Raw genomic sequence first — 23,798 nt, 5'->3', positions numbered from 1 at the left:
TCTAGTCTCTGTACATAAAGATGATTTTGTATGTTTGTAACCATCTAGTATCATACCTGTGATCAGAAAGACCCTTATGTAGTCTTAGGAACTATGGATCTTGCCTCCTTTTAGCAGAAGTCTTGCTCATTTTGACTCGTAGATATTCTCTACCGCCACCCCTTTTTTTTGAATAATCAATATCTAGTTTTACTTAAGTTTAATAAATTTTGCTTGGTTACTACTTGACAGGCTCAACACAGCCCTATCTGCCAATGCCACAATCAAGCAATCTTGAGTTACGGTCTAAGGCTACATTGTTTCTTTTCTGTGACAGTCCTAAACTTTTCTGGCTTATTGCTCATTTGTTTCTAGCTGTCACTAGAGTGTACAAGTGGAGAGGCACAGCGGCACTAAGGCACTTTCCTGTAGTGACACCAACTCCATTAACACTGCAGATAGATGAAAAACTCTTATTGAACAGGAGAACTCAACCCTGCATAATGTCATTTATTTACACAGGACCTGTTTATGAATATCATCACCTGAAGGAGACTTTCAAACAGTAAAATACTAGTTAGCTCAGATGGTGTGGTTGCATTAGCCACAGAAAGCATTGTAAGCCAATGTTGTAAGCCAAGCCTCTCATTTCATAAGGTTACATATTTCTTCTTTTAATCAGCATTAAGTAGCGTTGACTACTTTTCCCAGTTGAATTAAATGATGCAATTACCATGAAAGTGAAAATATTTTCTTGGTTCAGATACATATTTTAAAGAATTTTATGAAGTATAAAATTTTCTTCACAGCCAGGAGCCCTCTGACAAAATAATCATCCAAATAATTTACCTTGCACTTGAATTAAGTCAGTGAGAAGTTGATTTAAAAAGTTACGAAGCTAATATGACCTCCAGTTTCCATGTTCCCTGTAGTGGTTTGGGGTGGAAGTAGGCTAACACTCTGTTCAGTGCTTCACCTTCTGTTTTGGTTTATGAATTCTAGGTGAAGTCTCACCAGATCCAAAGTGATGTCATTTTAGAATCCTTTGGAACCTCCACTTCTCTCACAAATTCTGTTACATTAGCCTGTAATGCTGTTGGTCCATGCCCATTTCAAAACTTTTAGAGGACACAAGCTTCATTATGTTAAGCCTTTTCACCATAAAACATTTCTGGAATGTTTTCTTCCTATTAGACCATTTCTGTTTTACAGCTTGCACTATCAGAGAAAATCATCCTCTGCAGCCATAATGTTCTCCTGGACAGAAACATGCAATCTGGTTCAGTCTAGAGGCAGACTTCCCTCAGGCTCTGCCTGATTCCAATCTTTTGCCCATCTGTGGACCCAACAACTGTATAGTTAAAAGCTGTCCCTTCTGGTTATAATGAGTCCGTACTATTTTTAAATTTCAAATGACTATGTTTTCTTGTATTCCGCGATATAATTTCCAGAGAAATTAACTGTTTTTCTGCTATGGGTGTAAGTTCAGTATTGTAGGGACTGCTTCTCTTTACTATCCTATCTTCAGCATCTAGCACAGTGCCTATACATAGTGGGTGCTTAGTAAATATTTGTTGAATTAACTAATTTATTTTTAAAATTCCCTAAAGTTTACTAAAGAAGAATTTAGAATTATATAAAGGAGTGGCAAAGTGGGCAGCATATCAGCACGATCAGGGTGGTCTAGTTCATGTAAACCACTAGCACATTTTTTAATATGTAAAAATGTTGGAAATTTTGGATTTTTCGGGACAACTAGCATTGTCATCTAGTTAACTTGGCATGTGAATGGTTATCAGCTATCAAGAGCACCCACAAACTTTTGAATAAAAGACTTCTAAAAGTTACATTTTAATTTAACTTTTAAGATAGCAGAGTCCATGAGGTATTGTATAGCTATATGGCATGACTTTAGCCTCGGTCAGCGTTTATGATGACAATGACCAGCACCTACTAAGGAAGGGTCTGGAATGCACTGTCGAATATGGAGGCCACTGGCCACGTGTGACTCTTGAGCAGTTGAAATGTAGCTTGTATAACCGAGGAACTGAATTTTAAATTTCATATTAATAGTAATCTAAATACAAAACTGAATGTAAAATATCTCATCAATTTTTATATTTAGTACATGTTGAAACGATAATATTTTGAGTCTATTTGGTAAAATATATTTTAAAAATTAATTTCACTTTTTTATTTCCACTATTTAAAATGTGGCTACCAGAAAATTTTAGCTTATGTTTGTGGTTTGCATTATATTTCTACTGAACAGTGCTGAACTTGTTTAGAAGCCTAAGGGACAGGGTTATTCATCTGCACTTGCTCGGGTACAGCATGCGTGCAAGGATACGAGGTGCTGGAACATGTGCTGTGCTCCTCAGCTCAGCCCTGAGGCGGCCTGTACCCATACGGGCTGTGCTGAGATGGTGTTCCTCTTTGAACTGTCTGAAGGCAGGAGCCATCCCTTTTCTTTCTTTAAACATGCCCGTCATCCCAAGGCTGAGGAGATCGTATTAACTGTGCAAGGCAGGCTCTGGAAACTTGAACTGGGAATGGGACAGAAAAAATAATGGGATCGAGAGAAGGCCGGCTTAGTGGGGTGTTAGGAGGAATGGAAAAAGGTAGAGAAGGAACTCACAGTTGGATGTAGTATTATTCTAGTATTTAAGTTAGGTGGTAGGTAATGAGTGCCGATTTTGTTATGCGTCATAACTTAGGTATATATTGCAGGTATGTATCAAAATTTCTATGATTAAAATGAAAGAGTTGGGGTAAGAGAATTATCAGCCATGTTTATTTGTGTTCGAATACCTATATTTAGTCAGACTCAGCAAATGACTATCATGTGCCTTATATGTGGTAGATGTATATATTTTTGTTGATTTGTATTAAATTAAAGTATGGTTCTTATAACTTTCAAAGCTCAGATGTTTCTTATTTTATTAAAAAAAACTGTTAAGAAATTGGCTCTAAGTTTTAGTGCCAAAACAAGGTCGAAGGTTATTTATGGCTGTCCTTGGTGGGGTTTTAGGCCACTTCCACTGGGTGGAAAGCACCAAGACCAACTTGCAAAACAGTCCAGAAATCTAGAATTTTAGAGCTGGGCAAACAAGTGATGTTTAATAATACCAGAAACTTTAGGAAAAATACAATCCTCTTAAATGCAAAAATCATCTCATTTCATAGGAAGACATATCATTTCTTTTTTAAGACAGCAGGAACAAAGCATAGAAAAATAATACATGGAAAAATTTAAATATATTTCTTTTAAATACAAAACCAGTATTTTTATTTTAAGTGTAACCAGAAAAACATTGAAGGCACTAAGATTTAGGCTCTTAATTATTATTAAAGTTTACAAGTAACTATGATGGAATAAGGTTCTTCCATTGGCCAATGGAATGTCAGTTCTGCTCTGGGTTTAAATATGTTTATTTCCTTTTTTTATTGAACTCTTGAGTGTCTTGAGGGAAAATAACCTTTATGTAATTTTATAAACTAAACCATAGCAGGATGTAGCCTTTCAGTAAATGTTGGTCAAATCCAACATTCTAATGGCTCCTAATTCTGTTTTCAGGGACTTCACTGGTGGAATAGGATCAAGACCAAGACCAGGTAATTTAATGTTGGCAGCAATGAAATCATGTATGCCTCCCTGAAATTCAATGTAATTTATGTTATAGTTTTATATTTCCCCCTTTTATTTCTTCAGCTTTGCTGCCTCTTGACCTGCTTCTGAAAGTGCCACCCCTCATGCTCAGGGCCCACGTTAAGGAGCTAGAGGCCGAGTTAGTGACGGGGTGGCAGTCCCACAGCCTTCCTGCTGTGATTCTTCGCAATCTCAAAGATCATGGTAGTACTTATTAGATCAAGTTGATGTCAAGCACACAATGGGCAAACACAGAATTATAGTTGGGCCTGAAATGTCTTGAATGATGCTTGGGAGGTAATTTTACTATAAACAGCAGGAGAATTTTGTTTTGTTTGTCTACCATTATTAGTTTGGCATTTAAGAGTATCGAAATACTTTCTGTGTTCACTTATTTGATAGAAATATTATAGAATGTTCTAAAATTTGCACTTCTACTTTGGTGGAAATGTTAACCAGTTGAACCATTGATGCTTAAAGTACATACCTACTAACAAAAAAATAGTAACTATGTTTTCCATACATATTTATGTAAGCTCTAGACTTATATGGTACAAGAGACTGGAGCACATCTTTTTTTTATCTGTTTTACTCTGACACAGATAGTTCTTTTGTGATTATTTCTATTTATATTTAACTAAAACATATTATACCATATTATTTCTTTAATAATTCAAAAATTATGGATTCTTAAAACAAACGTTTATAATAATGGTTTGTGGAGTCTGTTAATTAGTTTCTAATTTCTATTAAAGAGGACTAAAGTACAATGATAATAGTAAAATTGTTAGCTAACCCTGGACAATTCAGGAGTTAAGTGATTTTGCTTTTAACATATGTATGAGTATATGACTCTTGAGTATCAAGTTCTATTTTACCACTTTGGTTAATTTGGAATTATTATCTAATGCTATTTTCACTTTAAATTCCTTAATCTACATATTTTTGTAGAGTTAACACATATAGTGAACAAAGGTGATGTAATTTGCTTTACTGTAATATTAGTCCATGCCTCCATATTTATTAAATTTGCTTTGGATGAGTTATTGACAGTTTGGGGCTATTTATACTGTCAACATAGATGTAAAAAAAAAATGGCTTTGTTATTAAGATATCCAAAGCTATCATGTTGACTGTGCTCTACTCCTGCTATTTTGTTATAAGGTAAGTTCATAACATAATCATGAAGCTAAAACAATTGTTGTTGATTGATTTTATAACAGCAAGAACAGAACACACACATATATATGTAAGCAATTCGTAGTCTGTTGTAATTCATAATAAGAATATCTTTTTCTAAAGGGCATATTGAATTAGCCCAGTTTAAGATTTGACTTTTTGTCAGTGAAATTGATCAGATCTTTGGACCTTTATACAAACTATTTACATTATGGCACAGTTTACATGTAATATATTTCTTAGACCTACAGTTTGTTATACCGTTCAATTCTTATAAATTCACTTGATTCATATTTTTTTATTTAAAACAGAATATAGTATAGCATTTTTAAATGTTGTCAGTGAATGCTAAAGTTTATCCATAAAGAAGATAATATAGAATGCATTAATGCATATGAGAAGTTTGGGGTTATTACCTGTGGTAGGTAAGAGGTTTCTGTTTTTGAGTAAAAAAAAATATATTTTTCTCCATCTTAATGCAAAGCTGTTTTTCTGCATATTATAAGAGTCAAACTTTTTAAAGTGTTACAGGTAAATTTGGACTATTGGTTGCTTTATCAAATCACAAATAACTGGTACCAGCCCTGTCCACTTAGGTTACTTCATCTGCAAATCACACTTCATTTCATTTGTCACCTCTGTATCTCTAGCCTAACTGAGAGAATAAAAAAGTATCATGAGACACTGTTGGTCTGATCATTTGTGAGTTATGCTTTAGGTATTCCTTACCTAAAGCCCTGAAATGTATGAATGATTTATTTTAAAAAATAAGCAGATTGTATTAGTGTATTTTTTATTTAAAATTTGATTTAGCTTTCTTGGATAAAAAAGAACATGGTGGAAATTATGTATAACCAACAGCTGCAGCCCTGTATTGCCTAAATGTTCTGGAAAAAAATTATCAGAGAGGGGAGATTTTCATTATAACCTGGGTATACCCCCAGGACTATATCTAGTATATGAACATCATTTTCTATGTGCTATGGCAGAAGAAAGGGTGAGAACTATTATTTTAGAGTGCCAAGTGGCTGTATTATATCTTATGTGGTACTCCTAAAATGTAGAATTCTAGGTTCGTAGTGTGATGATACAGCAGTATTTAATACACCTCCAAACTCCTGTAGAATAGATAACCATGGAATCATTTCAAGTTAACACAATTATAAGACCTCTTATTCTGTCTTTTAATACTAATTAAATTGAGTCAATAATTTATTTTATATACATCCTTTAGGTTAAATAATAGGTTGTAGTTCGCTGTCAACAGAAATAAAAATTTAATAATTCCTATATTACACGGATGAAAATATTAATAGTAATTAACATGAAATCAGTGAATGAATAAATATTTTAAACATGTTAATTTTTTTAGCTCTAGTTCCCTAACTTTAGTCACTTGTAGATTATTGTTGCAAAAATTTGGCCATACTTGAGACCATCTGTACTACTATTTTCTTTATATATGTTTATTTTATTTGACTCACTTTCTGAACTTAAATTTATTTAAAGGAAAGTTATTGCTACAAATGGGAAGCCAGTGTAGTATCACTTGCAACTATAAAAATAAATGCAAATCTAAGCAAGAAAACATTATTATTTTCTTAGTAGATATTGATATCTGCTTTTCTGAGGTCTGCTTTCTTTGTTATAAAAGCATATTAGCTAGTATTTGAGAAATGGTGTACCATACTTACTCCACACTGAAATGTAACCTAGGTATAATCAATAGAGAGAAAAGAAAATTGGAAAAAAAATACTTTTCATACCTGATCTACTTACTGTGGAAAATTATACTGTGCCCCATGCCTCGGAAAACTCAGTTTTTATAAATAATTGATTGGTTCTGGTGTCAACAGAGTCAAATGAATTAATCAAACAACCGGATCTTTTTGAGAAAAAAAGAGTCTAGGATCTGTTGTCCATAAATAAGAAACAGCCCTTTCTTGTTGAGGTAGGGGAAATGGTGTCCTATTTATGTGAAAATTAAATCATACCAAAACATGTTATAAGAAATGTATTCTTTGTCAATACACAGAGTATATTTTAATGTTATGGATGCTATCAGTGTGAGTCAAATGTAAATTTCGGGGAGTGTCAGTCAAACTCAAATTTAAAGTGCAAATTGATGCCAACTAAGAGTATGGCCTAATTTCTGGATTGACACTGACATTTTCCCCTCTGTTACTCACTTTTTCATTTTCAGCAGCTAACACCCAGGCACTGAACTAATGTATGGAAATTCTTATGCTCTGCATTTTGGCTAGAAATTGTTGCTTCACAATTTCGAGGCTCTTAATTTTGTTTTCTTACTAGATGACAGAGAATCTATTTTTATACTTGTCTTTTGTTCATAAAGGTCAGATCTAAATAAAGTAGTCAGCGTCTCATCCAAATATTCCAGAGAGCACAGCTAATATTCTAGTCGTTCTTATTATGAGCAACTTTCAGTAGCTTATTTGCAAATTGGTTCTTAACATAAAGTACCTGATCCTGAATTTCATAATTGTCAAAGTGATTTTGAGTACATGCCTTCTTTCATATTATTGCCTAGCAATTCTTTTAGCATATAAAAATGTGCTCACCAGATTTTTATCAAAACTTATACTAGCCTCTACCATGTAATTTGGCATATAATTCTATACTTTTCTATATCGTTTGTTGGAATTCAGATATACTAAGTATATTTCCCAGATTATAAGCATCCTTAGTAAAGTTTGCATTTATCTCAAGCATTTCCTCTGAGATCAGGTCCTTGAAAACTACTTATTGAGTAACAGGATGCAGACCTGCCACTGTGTTAATTCTTGTTTATCCTTCCTATTGAGAACAACTGCATTAGTCATCTTCTAATTACTTAACAAATGAAGAAACAATGGCATTTTAATGTTATACTTCATATTGGGGGAGCGGTGAGAGACTTTTTTTTTTTAACCAATGATAATTTGCTTCCTAATTCTTCATGCTAAGGGAGGCACTGAGGAAGTGTGGACCAGTTCTCAAGAAGATGCTGCCTGGAGATGTAGACTTTTTTTCTCTCTCCATATTCTTTATAGGATAATGTCTTTGCAAAGAAATATTCAGACTCACAAAAGTTACTGATGGTCCCACTCCAAGACCAAGTGTAAACTGCATATCAGCTGTTAAATAACAACTCACAACCCTGCCCCAAGGGTTTCTGCCCTGGGGGAAAGGCTACATAGAAGGAGGGGAAAAAGGTCACACTAAGCTCTGGTAGGGATCAAAGGAGGTCAGTGTGTCTTGGGGGATGATGGTAGCACAGTTTTCAAAATAACTGAGTCAAGAGAAAAACAAGGCTCTTAAATTCCAAATCACCATTATTATTATAATGGAATTAAAAAAATAATAGTTTCAGAGTATATTCAACTATCCTTTGAATTGTCATCATACAGTAATTTAAGTATTGAATATGATGACAGGTTAGTCAGTACTAAAGAGAAAGAGGCAATTGACCTCTTTCTTTTAGCTAGGCCACCAGCCTGTCCTCCAGCCGAGATCTCACCCGTGTGTAACTGACATTCCTCACTACTGAGTCCATAGATTATTGGGGATATTTTAGATAGTGAATTAATTAACATTTTTATTTACGTAACTACTTTAAAAAAAAACACACATTGGAGTGCAAAAGCACAATTCTTAAAGTTATTCTTTAGCAAGCATCCTGATTTTATTTAACTCATTAATGATGGAACCAGATAGAGGATAAAAGAGCTGTTTCCCAGAGCATTTAAAAAGCAGGGGTTTATATAGTTAGTCAAGAAAGAAAAACTGAAATTGTATTGCTTAATTAAGCATAAAACTGGTGAAATTTCTACAGGGCAATAAAACCATATATTTTGTGATTAACTTCTTGATTGGCCTATAAAATCATACCAATATGCCAATTTCTGCAGGTTAATCGCCAGTGTTACAGGCTGTAAACTGCCTACACCTTTGTTAGTGAGGATTGTTAGTTAAATATTCTGGGACATTACCCAAAAGTATTAGATTAGGATTAAATGGGGTAATTAGAAAATTCTGTAGCTAGCATGATGTCAGAGAATTAAGCAATGATTATTTTGCCTAGTTTTTATGATTGGGATAAATTTTTATTGTTCAGGTAATTGAATGGTGGACTGGATCTTTTTTCTGTTCTTTTTAGTTTGATTGGTTAGTCTTTCCGTTCAGAGTACTGAGCATCGTGTGATATTCTTAGCACAATATTTTATTCCTGAGAATTCTGGGCTTCATCAATAGTTAACTTTCACAGGAAAAATGGCACCCACCTGGAGGAATAACCAGCATGTGTTGGTTAGTCGTTGTAGCATCGCATAAGAAATAAGTCAGTGGAGAAGTCATGCTGTGTGGACTAGACTAAGTGCATATGCTATTTTTAGGCCACACATTCAGGAACAAAAAATTTGACTTTCTATATGTTTCCAACTCTGACCTTAATTTTTATATTGAGCCCCCTTCCAGATATCAGAAAAGATAATCAATTAGCCTAAAGGCAAATATCAGTGTGCTGGTGATTTCTTTATCACTCAGACTTAAAGCCAGACAAACCGAGGGTTGCCTTTCTCTTTTCTTCCTGGGCGATATTTTTGTTCCAAGGACTTAATGCTAATTAATTTAATGCCAAGGTACTGGGGCTTTGAGACCACCTGTGCTGGTATCTGATCTGATTATCGCGTGTGGTTACCCTCCCACATTAGCATCCAAAAAATGACACAACCCTCCCGACTTCCAGTTCCCCACCCATGTTTCCACCAGTGGCTGTGTTCCCTAGAGTGAAGGCAAGACACCAATAGGGTCTGTAGGGCAAGCTCTCTTACCCTGTCAACTCACCTTCTCAGGGGCCTGAGCAGGTTAGTCTCCTGCTCCCCACCTCTCTGGGCCTGGAGACTGGGGAGTTTAGGAGAGCCACTTTGCCTCTGACAGTCCAGGAGGTTATCTCTGCTGCCTCATGTGACCCCATGCTGTAAGGTGCAGGGAACATCTACATGGCTAGAGACTCTCAGAGTTCCTCGTGGGAACTGGGCACACAGCCTTACTGCTCTTGAATCCCCAAGCTTAAAGACAGTTTCATCATCCACCTCTTCCTACCCGACTGCCCGCACCCCATACTTTGCCCAAAGTGAGCTGGAGTTTGAGTCTCTTCTGAGAATGTCTTTGCTTTTCGTTTTCTCCTCATCCCCCTTCCTCAGAGAAACTTAATTTTATCAAGAAGGGGCAAGAAGAAGAGTTTATTCAGTGATAGTTCTTTTGAATCTCTTTACCTTCTGCTTAGACGGTCACTTTTTAAAGTCCAGGAATGTATTCTCTCTGTTCCTGGTTCCTCTCTGCCACTCCAACTGGGGGAAATGCTGGCCTTGCATTCTGCATCTTTGACAATGGGAGGCTCAGGAGGCCACAAGTAATGTGAGAAATAATACAGCAGGAAATTCTCTGCACAGCATTTTGCCATGTGTATTGTGTAGTCATTTCTAGAAACTTTGACTTTGAAAATCTTGAGGTTATATTTTAGTTATAGAAATAACTAAAGAGATAGTACGTTTAGAATTGGGGAAACCCTCTCTAATCTTCACTCACGCGCGCGCGCGCGCACACACACACACACACACACACACACACACACACACACACACAGCCTGAACAGAATGTAAGGTGCCTTATGTAAAGGTAAGCCTGCCAGAATTCAAGAGAGAAGGGTTTCAAAGTAGCCTTGCTCCTTTAGCCTTTAGCTCGTATCCGAAGATTCAAATGAAAGGGAAGTGAAAGGAGCCTGATCACTCATTAGGTGAATGGAGCCGAGGCTTTGGTGCAGATTCCTGCCATCCTGTGATTCTCTGGATGGGCCTCCCATGAACCTCTTGTGAATGCAGCATCCTTTAGCTAACTTTTGGCACCTTACACACCACTGGGCACAGGGATCGATTGCTGAACATTTGTAGATTTGACCTACAATTCAGAAACTTCGTTCATTTTACTTGAAAGTACAGGAAAGAGGTGAGAGTGAATCTGTTCACCATACTTAAATTTAAAAGGTTGTATTGTCTTTCAACAGGGAAGTTGGTCCAATGGAGAGAAGCCCATGTATGTTTTAGTTCCATTCATAAAGGGAAAATAGTTTTCACTTCTTCAGGGAGCTCTGGCCCTAAATTTTTTCTTCTCCATTGTTCAAAAATTCCTTACTCTTAGCAGAGAGAATTTAGAAAAGTAGTAAGTTGACGCTATATCTTGGTCAACTGGGGAAATACAGTATAATCCATCTTTCAATCCATTATTAGTAATCAATGGCTACAGAACTTGCATTGTGAATTATAGTTTTAGTAGACTGGATATATAATGTAAATCAAGTCTCAAAGCACAAGGATAACTTGGTATTACAATGTGCCATGAGATAAAGCAGAATAATAAAGCATATATGTACATGATTTCCAAAAATATTAAATATATTACATGTTCGAAAGCATAGGTAGACCATCATGTTAAAAATAGCACCCCTTTTAAGAAGAGAAATAATATTTCAGGCCTAGGAAGGAGTGTAGACATTATTCTATATTTTGAGGTAACCAGAGGAATTGTCCATGATTTCACAGACTCCTAGTGATGAGTTAGAGAAGAACCGGAGGCCCCTCAAATCTTGTCTAGAGTGTCAGTGCAGTGTTTTAGGGCCTGCTTGGTTTCATGTCCCAGCATTCACTTGCTCTGTGATCTTTTTTGGGCAATTTCCTTAATCTCAGTCTCCTTATCTGTAAGATAGGATTTAAAAAAACTACCCTTCAGAATGGTTGTGAGGATTAGGTGAGGCTAAATGTGTAAAACCTTTCCCAGAGTCTCACCTAAATTCCTGCTTAAAAAACACTGGCCTCCCCCTGATCTTCCTCCGCACCACCTTGAGGGGAAGAATAGCTGTTTAATGCCACAGAATAAGTAAGCAAAAATAATTATTTTTTGACACTTTTAAGTAAATAGCCTCTTGCAGGAAATTTTGTAGTTTCCATCTAAGTTTTAAAACAATAATTAAATTCATTTAAAACTATTAAAGAAATACTAAGTGTTCTAATTTGAAACTTAGATTATATTTACGTTTTAATAAGACCAAATACTGTCTATCTTTCTTTTGTAGTAGGAGCCATATAAATATGAATCATGGGTGTACTACGTATGACTGACATTGAAATATGATCAGCTCCTGTGATGTCTTTTTGAGGGAAAATTGTTTTAATAAAATTATCCTTAGGATAAAATTGTCAGTGTAAATATGTGATGCTTTTTGTGTGTGTGAAGTTAGGATGCATAGTATTTTCAGTATGCTAATCTGAAATGTTTATTGAGCAAAAATAATTTAAAACTCAAAATTATATATCTAACACTTGCCATGAACTTGGTAGTTAAAAAAAATAAAAATTAAAAGATATCTATTTGGATTTTTATCAGTTTTGTTTTACTAAAATTGTTAAGGGCTAAATAAATATACATTTTGGGGTGGAGGAATATAAATAATTGTAAGGATTTGATCAGGCACATAAGAAGAAATAATCGTTCCTATACCCAGGGTTAGCTGAAATTGTTCAAGAAATCAAGAGGGTTTGCAAATGTTACAGCCAGAATCCCTCCCAATCATTGCCAGTTTTGAATCTCTTTTTCCTCCCCAATACTAACTTATGTAATTATTCACATCTCAGTAACTTTTTTCAGAGCACTTCAGGAGTGCCGAACTGATCATGGAATCCTATCTCTCCATGATACAGCAGCAGCAGGTACCTGAGTGAGTGTTCTGGTGGTGCCTGAGACTAAAAATTACCGTTAGCCTAGCTGTGGAGGATGGGAAATGCCCTTTACATTGAGGAGAAGTAACAGATTAGGTGAAAATACTTTTAACATATAAAATGCAATAAAAGGATAAGTATTCGGGCTGCCTAAGGAGCACCTACAAATCAATAAGGAGAAAGAAGCATGGGACGCAAACAGGAAATTTACCGAAGAAGTACAATAACTTCACCAGACTTCAGATGAATGAAAAATAAAACAAAATCAGATTGAAAAATTGAAAAGTTTGATAATATATAGTGTTGATCAAAGTTTAGAAAAATAGATTCTCTTTTGGTCAGAGGGCAAATTGATTCAGCCACTTTAAAATCTTTTTATTAGAATAAGAAGTATGAACATCCGAGGGCCCTGCTGATATTTAATTTTTCCTGTCTACCCTAAAAGACCTCTTATACTTATGCACAACAAAGCATGCATGTGTATACTCACCGCAGCATCATTTACAATTATGAAAAATTGAAAGTAAACTAAGCGCCTATTAAGACAGAAGTGGCTAAGTAAATTCTAATGCATACAGAACACGTAGTAAGTTCTGTTCAATAGTGGTTATAAAGAATGAGCTAGAACTATGTGTGTGTGCAAAAAAAAAAAAAAGAATCTCCATGATAAACTGAGGAAAACAATTGTAAAATAGCCTTACGATGTGTCATCATTTATTTAAAAAGAGAAAAAGAAAACATGAGGTAATACTATAGATTTTCTATGATAGTAGCTTTCAAACTCTTTTGGAAATGGTCTTCACATTTTAAGAAACATATTTTATGTCTCGGATGAGTGGATTTTCTTACTACATACTGTGCACTCTGACATTTTTTCTATTCTACTCTATTTCATTCCATCCCATTTTTCAAATGCTGTTCATGACGCATTAAACTGATTTCAGGACTCAACCACAGTTTAAAAAATACTGCTCTGGAGTTCACACTTATACACGTAAATGGATAGAAAAGTGACTGGACAGCAACACACCAAGCTGATATCAGAGGTTACTTCCGGGGAGTAGGCTGATGGGCAGTGGTTCCAGGGAGCCGCCAGCCTCTGCTGTAATATTTAGGTTATTTTTATGTTTGTTTGCTTGTTTTACAATGGACAAGCATAGTTAAATGTTTTTAAATTTATTTTTTAGAGAGTAAGCGATCAAAACTATTTTCAAAAGTCAAGACTGTACTGGGATTGAGAGAGCGTGGTTAAAGGGTCTTAAGACAAACAACTTTAAGTTACATTACATAATTGACTAATTCAGAAGACAGGCATTCTAGCTAACTATCTCTGTTTTTGTATCTAGGGCCACAGATGAGCACATTCTTGTGGCAAGGTAGAGTCAAACCCGTGTGACATCCCACTCAAAATGTCATCACAAATCTAAGAACGCTCTGCCGTGCTGTGAGACTTTAACTCATTCCCTGTAAATGTTAAGTCCACGTACCAAAAACATAAAATAGGTAACATAAAAGTGACCAAAAACCAAGGTCTTTAGTTTCAGAAAATGTTCCTGTTGCAGCATCAGCTTGGCCATGTCACATGGTCTCTAGTTTTTGGTTGGGTCTAGACAAACAAATGGTTGCATTTTAAGAATTATTTCTGCAGGAAGCACCACTGTAGAAAATATGACAGGTGTATACTCGGCCACCTCTACAGGCTGGAGCCGATACCTCCAGATCTCTATTTTCTATTTTAGAGATATCTTCATTTGTTCTGCTTTACCTTCATATTTTTACTTTATGAGGAATTTATAAAACCTCATCTTAATGGTCAAGTAATTGATGCTCAAAAGGAATTAGACACAGTGCCTAAGAAAGATAGATCCTTTACATTTTAAATATTTAAACAAAGTATTAAATATATATGAACGAGAACTAAATTATTTCTTGTGTGAATTTTTCAATGAACTCAGAAAGATATCCATAAAGAAATATTTGACACCAAGCTAGCCTAAAACTGTGAAAGTGATGTGACTCTCTGATGAGAATTCAGAATAAATTATAAATATGTCTTGTTTAGACCTAGACCGAAATCCAGGTGAAATTACAATTTGTAATAACCAAGGGTTTGAAAATTACTTAATTCTAAGTAACTTTTGTTCATTAGAATTTTTTATATTTTGAGTTTTTTTTCCTTGTTCTGTAAGATTGTGTATTCAGTGTTTACATTTAGTAGTTTTAATAAAATTAGTTTTAAAATATTAAATGAATTTAAAACTTAAAAGCATGATAGGCTTCAACTGCGCGTATCTAAAGCACAGCTTTTTCAATGGCCACCGTATCCAAGGCACCAGTGACTCCTGGTGGCAGCCTGATATAATTGCAGACAAAAATTCCGCGAGAGAAGTCTTTCAGATATTATGACAGATAACATCATTATGTTAGTTAGAAATCTGAAAAGTAAAGGGAAGGAATCATGCATTGCATATTATAAAATATTGAAGTGTTACAGGGTCCCTGCATAATGTCTCATTGGTAGAATGAGGGTCTTTGCTTATTTTTTTTTCAGTATTTTACCCCATTTTCCACTAACATCACTTTTGAGAGAGAAAACCAGAGTGTCGACTAACTGCAAACTTTATCATCCACAGCATCTGCAGGGATTGCTGTGTCCCAGAGGAAAGTACGTCAGATCAGTGATCCTATTCAGCAGATCTTAATTCAACTGCACAAAGTCATCTACATTACGCAGGTCAGTATTTCCTTTTCATCTTAAAGACAAGTTTGCTGCTAATATTGGTTACGAACTCCTCCGTGGAATTTTCAACTGGAGTGAATACTTGTTCTTATCCTCCCAACTACATATATTTGGGGACACATCGGCTTAGCAGAACTAGGGAGGTAGTAGGGTAAAAAAAGCAAACATGTCATATTTTTCCTGTAACCCCCAAATCTGCTTCTATTGTTAGTTCCCAACCAAAACTAAATTTTAATGTAAATGGGCCTTCAGTGTGGGGGTGAAAGTGGGGACAGAGCTGGGCCTTTGAAGCAGCTTCACTACAGGAAAGGAAGAGGAAAGTAGTGTCCACTCACAAATCCTGGGGACGCTGGGTTGAAAAGACCATTTCAATTGGTGTGTCCCAGTGACATTATAAAACTCTAGGAATAAGTGTTAGTTTACAACCAGGGTCCAGAAAGGCTGTGTACTTCCTCCTCCTCAGTAAATAGTTACTCTAGGAAATGGCTGCTGGTTTTTTTAGGGAAGTCTTGGGGATAAGTTTACAGTATGTCCCTAATAGTGTTTCAAGGCCCTTTCTCAAGGGGCCCCAGCTTTCCCACTCATTAAGCAGCTTTGGATCTTTGAAATGACTTAAGTCTAGAAACTGTGTGAGAGGCTATGATTCTTCACTGTGGCAACAGCAACTCAACTCATGTTTTTGTCTACTGGACCTAAAGTTTATTTTCTGTTATACAGATTGATGAATACTGTAGTGGGCTGAGGACCGAGAGTGGACCCTTGAACAATGCAGGGATTAAGGGCACTGTCGTCCCGTGTAGTTGAAAGTTCATGTAACACTTTTGACCCCCCTCCCCCCCAAAACCTAACCACAGTCCCTTGGCATCCACAGGGGATTGGTTTCATGACCCCTGGTAGGTACCCAAATCCTTGGATGCTCAAATCCCTTATATAAAATGGCATGGGATAATGCATGCTGTCACTCTGAGGGCTAGCTTTCTGAGACTCGAGAGTCTTAAATAGATCACATTTTCATTTTCTGCTGTCAGCTATTCTCTTAGGCAATCACATAGAATTTTTTTTTCCTGGTTAAGTGAAAGAGGGTGAAGGAATACAAGGAAATATGGGGGTAGAGGAGAGAAACTTGCTTAATAAACCAAAATATAATCTGCCCTATCTCTACTGAATAAAGATATTATATTCAAAATTGCAGTTCCATTTAAATACTGATATAGAACTATGGGGAAAGTATTCTTAACTCTAGTGTTATGGAAATAGCTTATTGGTTACCTCAATGATTACTAAATTGAGAGAAAATATCCTTTCACATTTAAATATAGTGTTCGTATGCCTGTCTTGCTAAGTTTTATATAATAAAAAAGCTTCTTAATGGATGTATTCCATTTTTTTTATTGGATTTCAAAGTATTTTAAAGTAGGAATGAAACTATTATGAATGTCTTACTATTATGCTCTTACACTGGCAGCATAACAAATGACTTCACAGTTTTTGGCAAGATGGAATTCCTTGCTACAAGTTCATGTATAACTATTGCAGTTTTTAAAATGTATTTCCAGAATACTTTAAAGTTGATGACTTTGCACATAGTAAAGAATGATTCCTCTTTGGGGAACTTTAAATTATAGTGCTAACCAAAGTCAGTGCCTTTCAAATACAGGAGAGAAATGCAAACATTTAATGTCTAAACATTAAACCAGTGTATTTGCTGTAGGTTAAAGACCAAGATCAGTATTCTCTCTCTGTTAATTGTAAAGGAAAACTGCTAAAAGTAAAACCAAGTTGACAAAACAAGCAAATTAACGAAAACCTTTCCTGTTCACGTATTTATTTACTAGTCAATCTCTCACAGACTTATGCTGTAGCAGCTGACCTGATTTGCAGGGCCAGATCCTTCCTCACAACCAACAGATGACCTTACGGGGGAAACTGCTTACTTTTGGCTGCTGGTGGCCTTTTCTATCCAGTTTCCATGGAGACAGATCTGTAGAAATCGTCTAAAAGCAACCATTTTAAAAGGCAGGATGTTAAAATCTTTACCCTGCCTTCACTGATTTGACATCTGTTTTTATCAAATCCAAGATGGTAATCTTAAGACCAGCAAATTGAGAATAAAATCAGTGATTCCTTTCTATTGCTGGAAACCAAAATCAGTCTTTGGGCATATCAGATGACCAAAGTATATAAGTTACCTTGTAGTATGAGTTTTTATGTGTTATTGGTTAGGTAAGACCTGTGTAGCCGACTTTAGCTTTAGATTATACTTAGGATCTGATTATTTTGTTAAATAAATGCTTTGAAAATCAGCATATAGCAACTTTAAAAAATTAAACATCTGTTTCCTAGAGAACAGACAGGCAGTTTGATTGGAGCTCCTTCAGACGCCACTTCTTAACAACCACAGTTGTTGCCAACAGAACAAAAATATGTGGTTGGGAATAGCAGTGTGCTGTCCTCAGATGAAAGTTATACTACCGACTGTCATCAGTTAAACATACCATTTTTTTCAGCAGTGGTGATAGATAAAAATAGAACTATCCATACCTCTCTTATCTCAATCTCCTGGTTCCTAATGGCAAGGGTGACAGATTAAATAGAATTTAGGGTAAAGCTGTGTTTCTTAAGTGGACTTGGGTTTTTAGAATTTGTAAATTCTAAGAGAAGTTTTGCCTTTTGTATATTTATTTTGATGATAAGCTTTGAACATTTTACTTGAGCATTTAGGAAAATCTCTTAAGCAGTAATATGTCAAAATATATATATTTTTTATTATTATTATAAAAAAGATACTAAGTTACTATCAAACAGAGCCCCATGACAACTAATGGTCTGCCAATGTATTCTTGGAGATACTAGAGAATGTTGTCCTTTAGAAAGAATTCATATATTATTCAAGTTTGAGAAAACATACTATAAAACATACATATCAGATTTTACTTTTTCTTCTGTTACTTTGGTATTATAAAAAACAACAAAAATCAAGCTTTTAGATGTGATGTTGAGAGAGTCATTATCTTTTCTAGAATCACTTTCTTTATCAGCAGAATTCAGGCTGCTTATGGGACTATTGTGATAAAGAAAATAAAGTATGTGAAATATTCATAAACTATAAAGCGCTGTACTATAGTAATGCTAGTGGTGGTGGTGTTTGCTCTAGAATAATAGTTGTGCTAAAAGACTCACAGAGTCAGAAAGTATCCTTGATGTTACATGATGTCTTTAAGCTCTGATTTTCTCACCTGTAAAATTATACCAGCTTTATAAATTTGTTGTAGGGGAAAAGGTGGCATACTACATATAAAGGAGTCACTATAGTGTCTTGCATCTACAAATCCTAGGTATTAATATTCTTAGTATTATAGTTTTTATATATTTTTTATACTTATATCATATGCAGTTAAACTATGCATGAATCATCATTCTGTGCAAAATTTTAAATTCTTCCATGAAAACTTTAAAGACGGGGTGCTGTCCATAGTGACATTCTAATTAGATACAGTAGCTTTCTAATACTGTCCTGTGTACGACCCTTAAGTTGACAGAATGTTAACTTACTCAAGAAAGTTTTTGTGAGGATCAATTCAGTAAACATATTCTAAATTAACTAGAGGCCTATCAAGTTAAGTGAATACCAAGAATTTTAAGAATATCTGAATTGGTTATCTGATACCAATAGCTGCTGATACTGGGGTAAGTCACCTCTGAAGGAATGTATGGACACACCGATACTTCATATCTTCAAAAGTTTGCCATAACGGACAATTAGGTAGATGAGAAAGGGCTTGCTGCCTTTCTCTTTGACAGTTGCAATCATGCTCAGCAACAACTAGATGATCCTTGGCCAGCACTGCCCTCTGGTGTTTGATTTAGGGAAGTGGCAACTTCTGTAACCATAGGGAATTATCAAATCCAAAAAGGTATCTCCAGGCACTTTCCCATCCCTTCTGTACCCTAACCCATCACCCACTTGCACATGTCCCTCCACTTCATTGTCTGGTCCTACTCTAAGTTAAATTTGCTAATCTCTCGCGCACATGTATTTTAATACACTCATTTTCTTTCTCATCTGTCTTCCACTATTTGCACATTAATGCTGAGAAATCTCCCTGTCTCTGTCTCTCTCCATATTTCTTAATTTCCTCTTTTCATTCCATGTGAAATGATGGCATTAATTGTGACTTATGGCTGGGGTTAGGAGATAGTAAACACATCTGGATCATATTGGATCGATATTGATGTAAAAAGAGATCAGTAGGGTTCCGTGCTGTCAACCCACAAAACCTTTCAAAGTACATTGATAGACTTCAGAATCTCTCGTTTTACTTCTGTAATTAAACTTGCTTTGGCTCAAGCAAAGTCAAAGGACTGGCTAACATTTTAAAAACCTTTTTTGATTGTGCATTGTTATTTTATACCATTACAGTGCTTCATAATGGGTTCTGTATTCTATTGTGTTGGGGCTGATGAACAGTTTTTCTTTGCTATAAAATCAGCAGTTGTGAGCCCACGTAGACTCGGTTTATTGCTCTACTATTGCGTTTTATATATCCCCATTTCATGAAATGAAACTTGAGTAATAGGTGTTTCTTGTATTAGTCAAGATATGGTGAGTTATACTGTACTAACAGATACACCCTGAACACAATAGAGGTTTATTTCTCACTGGGCTAAAGTTGGATAGTCGGGTAGCTGTCCTTCATCTTGTGGCTCTGCCATCTGGAACAGGCGGACTCCAAGCTCCTTGCCCCACCGGAGGGCACGAATGAGGAAGAACACTGGCTTTGAATGGCCTCTTTCTCAGAGTGACACACATCATTTTTATTGGCTGCAAGTAGTCACATGGCACCAAACCAAAACAGTAAGAGGATAGAAAAGTGGAGTTAGGTGGTGTAATAATTGTCTACTCAATTTCTCTTTCTTTCGATCTGAGCTTTGAACTCTATTTTTTTTTTTTTTTTTAAATCTTGAAAGTACCTACTAACACATTTTCCTTCCCACTTAGCCTTTTTTTTTCCCCCCCTTACTGGTTCCTTTTTGCTCTCCTTCCAAGTCCTCTCTATATTTTAAACAAAGCAACCCTCATTTCCACTCTGAGACTCCTTATCATCTTGACTCTATTTTCTCTGTTGTCTTTCTCCCAAACTTCACTTTATCCCTCTGTGTGATTTTTACAACCTTTGGTTTCCTTGTATAAATCCAACCTGCAGAGTACCAACTACAAAATCAATTTTTTCAATCCCTATTTTTATCTAATCACCATATTTTCTAAGATTCTGCAGTGACTTCCTACTACTTATTAAATCTAACTCATCCTGGCCTTGCCCTAATATATATTGATTAATTCTCTCCTTCTTCTTGATAAGATTGGTCCCCACAAACTGATTTTTCTCCAGCCGTGTATTTAGGAGTGCTCATCTGCAGGCATCTGACTATGTACTAATGCAGATATGTGCTTCCTGGTCCAGAATATCAGCTACTTCAGGACAACGGCCATAGTTAGATTGTTTAGCATGGTTTTATCTTGCGGGCACGACAAAAACATGACACAAATGTTTAGCTTGCGGGCATGACCCAAACACCTAAACATCTGAGAGAATGCATCCTTCCCATCGTCTTTTCTTTACAAAAATCAGTTTATATGTGCAATTAATATAATTATATGTGCAATTAATGTCATATAATTAATATCATTTAGTTGTTATGTGAAAAACAGTATCAATAAAATGAAAGAACAATAAGATAAATTAAGCAGCCTTTTGAAAGAGAGCAGTGTAATATATTTTTTTCTGGATGATAGAATGAAAAATTATAACATCAAGTCATGCTATATGGAGTAGAATTTAAATTCTTATTTAGTCCTATTGAGCGAATATTGTTACACTGACCCTCAGTAAATGCTTCCCAGGAGTCGGCTGTGCAGCATTAACAATTTGCTTATAATGATTGTTTTCTCATTTTATGCAGCTTCCTCCAGCTTTGCACCACAATTTGAAAAGAAGGGTTATAGAGAGATTCAAGAAATCCCTCTTCAGCCAGCAGAGTAACCCTTGTAATTTGAAATCTGAAATTAAAAAGGTACGGTATTCTACATATAGGGATGCTTCTTTGGCTAACAAAAACACATCATTAGAGTTAAGTTTTAAACCTCCTTTGCTTTGTCCTTTAAGCTCTACCCTCTATTAAAGGATATTATCATTGTTTGTCTTATTCCATCTGGGCTGCTATAACAAAAATACCATAAACTGGGGTGTTTATAAACAACAGAAATGTATAGCTCACAGTTTTTGGAAGCCCGAAGTCCAAAATCGGGTGCCAGCATGAACGGGGTTCCAGCATGGTTGGGTCTGGAGAGGATTCTCTTCTGGGTTGTAGACCACTTACTTCTTATTGTATCTTTACATGGAGGAGGCAAGAGAGCTCTCTTGGGCCTCTGTTATAAAGGTACTTTTTATAAGGGTTCCATCCTTATGGCGTAAGCACCCTCCAAAGGTTCCCCCTCCTAATGCCATCGCCTTGGGGATTAGGTTTCAACATGTGAATTTGGAGGACACAAACATTCAGACCACAGTACTGCTTAAGACGTAAAATCAAGGATATGTCTTTGCTTCTAATTTTTTACCTTTATTTCTGAAGCCCACCATCTCAAGAAGACCTACAGAAAGCTCTTTCTGTATTATTGAATGTTTTCCTAAGACTCAATACTATTATTTACATATATTATATATGTAATTGTATAATTCCATATATTATATATGTAATATATAATATATACTTACATATATAATATATGGAATTATACATATAATATATGTATATGTATATATACATATACATATAATATATGTATATGAATATATTACATATATAATATATGGAATTATACATATACATATAATATATGTATATATATGTATATATATGTAATATATAATATATAATATATATACACATATATGTGTGTGTGTATATATATGTGTGTGTGTGTATATATATATTATATATATATATGTATGTATATATTATATATATATATATATACACACACACACATATATATATCTCCTTTTTAGAGAAACCTAGCTCAATCTTTTATTAGCATATTCTTCAACAAGCCTCCAAGTTGAACTTTGCCACTCTGAACAAGTGATTTAATCATCTGAGGCCATGATTTTTATCACCTATGAGGGTGGAATGGACTATCCATCTTTGACATTCTACCATTTTAGGCAGCTTCCGGTGCTAGTAAATATTTCTATTCATACATAGAGAAACTAAATCACAAGGAGGTCAACTCAACCAGAGAGAATGAAAATTGTTTACCCCTGTTTAATACAACTTGGTGACAGGAAATCCCTTTGTCCTGGTCAGCAGCCATTTTAATACAGGCCTTGGAGGTAGTTACAAGCTCCCATTCACCTGTCTCTGAAAGACCCAAGACCCAAGCAATGCTGGCCCGCCTGGGTAAAGATGCTCGGTCCTACTCCAATTTTATATAATTTTTAAGTTTCATCATGTGCTTAAATTTTGACACAGCCATGCTTCCAATGGCCTTGTTCTTCAAGGTTTCTTTTGCCTTACTCGTTAGGCAATTTAATGGATTCTTTGTTAAGAATGCAGACAGTATGTTTTTGCTTAGTTGCCTTACGTCCGTGGTGCACATACACACAGGAGATGGGGGAAAAAGAAAAAAGAAAAAACGAAACGGGAGGTAAAGAAAACATAAACATAAACCATACCTCATCAGAGATTAGAAAGCAAAATTTCTTTTATGGGTCGTGCTGGCAAATAAGGCCAAGAAACCAAGCTAGGGGAGATCAAGACAGAAATGGAGGGGACCTCAGATATTTATTTTATATTTCTATATTGTATCATGAATACCAATAGATATATTTTAAAAAGGCAGAAGTTCAAATCTCCCACAAAAAGATTGCATGTTGCTAGGTCTTTATATTCTTATTAAACTGATATTCAGAATAACCCAGCTTGAAGAGAAATGTATTTTAACAGAAATCCTAGCTTTAAGAGCTGAAAATGCCAGCTGCACACCGCCTGAGGCACAAAGGCGGCTGCGGTGCTTCCCCTGCTCAGTGATTTTCCATCAGTGCACATCCTTAAAGTGAATCATTTTCTTTTATGACTCGGGTTTTCAGTTTTGCATCCTTTCCTTGCCGTCTTTCTTTTCTCTCCCGATAGAAAAGAGATTTCCTTTTGTTAAATTGTCCCCTCCGCTGCCTACCCCACAACTTTGCCTGCCTTCCTCTATATGGTGGCAGCGTCTCTCATTAGAGCGCCTACCTCCTGGTCTTGGTCTGGGGAAGTAAAGGCAGGGATGGATGGGGTGGTCGAGGGTGTTCAGGGAGCATGGGTGAGGGAGCACAAAGCGGGCATAGATTCATCCTTACTTTCAGCTTGGTTAAGAAGTAAAATCAATTCTCCTTCGAAGAATGCTTTGGTCTCCTTCTCTGATATTATAAATTTGTGG

The 23,798-nt window shown here is 35.7% G+C and overlaps 1 protein-coding gene across 1 annotated transcript in view; it reads left to right on the top strand.

The window, feature by feature from the left end:
• NEK10 (NIMA related kinase 10) overlaps positions 1-23,798 on the top strand; it is a 191,568-nt gene that overhangs the window by 150,057 nt on the left and 17,713 nt on the right. Inside the window, exons 29-32 of the mRNA XM_023528263.1 lie at positions 3,557-3,594; positions 3,692-3,832; positions 15,213-15,313; positions 21,281-21,391. Coding sequence (XP_023384031.1) covers positions 3,557-3,594; positions 3,692-3,832; positions 15,213-15,313; positions 21,281-21,391 — 391 coding nt within the window. The remainder of the gene's footprint in view (positions 1-3,556; positions 3,595-3,691; positions 3,833-15,212; positions 15,314-21,280; positions 21,392-23,798) is intronic.

This window comes from Pteropus vampyrus, unplaced genomic scaffold (genome assembly GCF_000151845.1).
Source record: "Pteropus vampyrus isolate Shadow unplaced genomic scaffold, Pvam_2.0 Scaffold1, whole genome shotgun sequence".
Classification (NCBI taxonomy): Eukaryota; Metazoa; Chordata; class Mammalia; order Chiroptera; family Pteropodidae; genus Pteropus; species Pteropus vampyrus.
The sequence above is the reverse complement of the archived record's forward strand: the minus strand, read 5'-3'. Positions and strand labels throughout refer to the sequence as shown.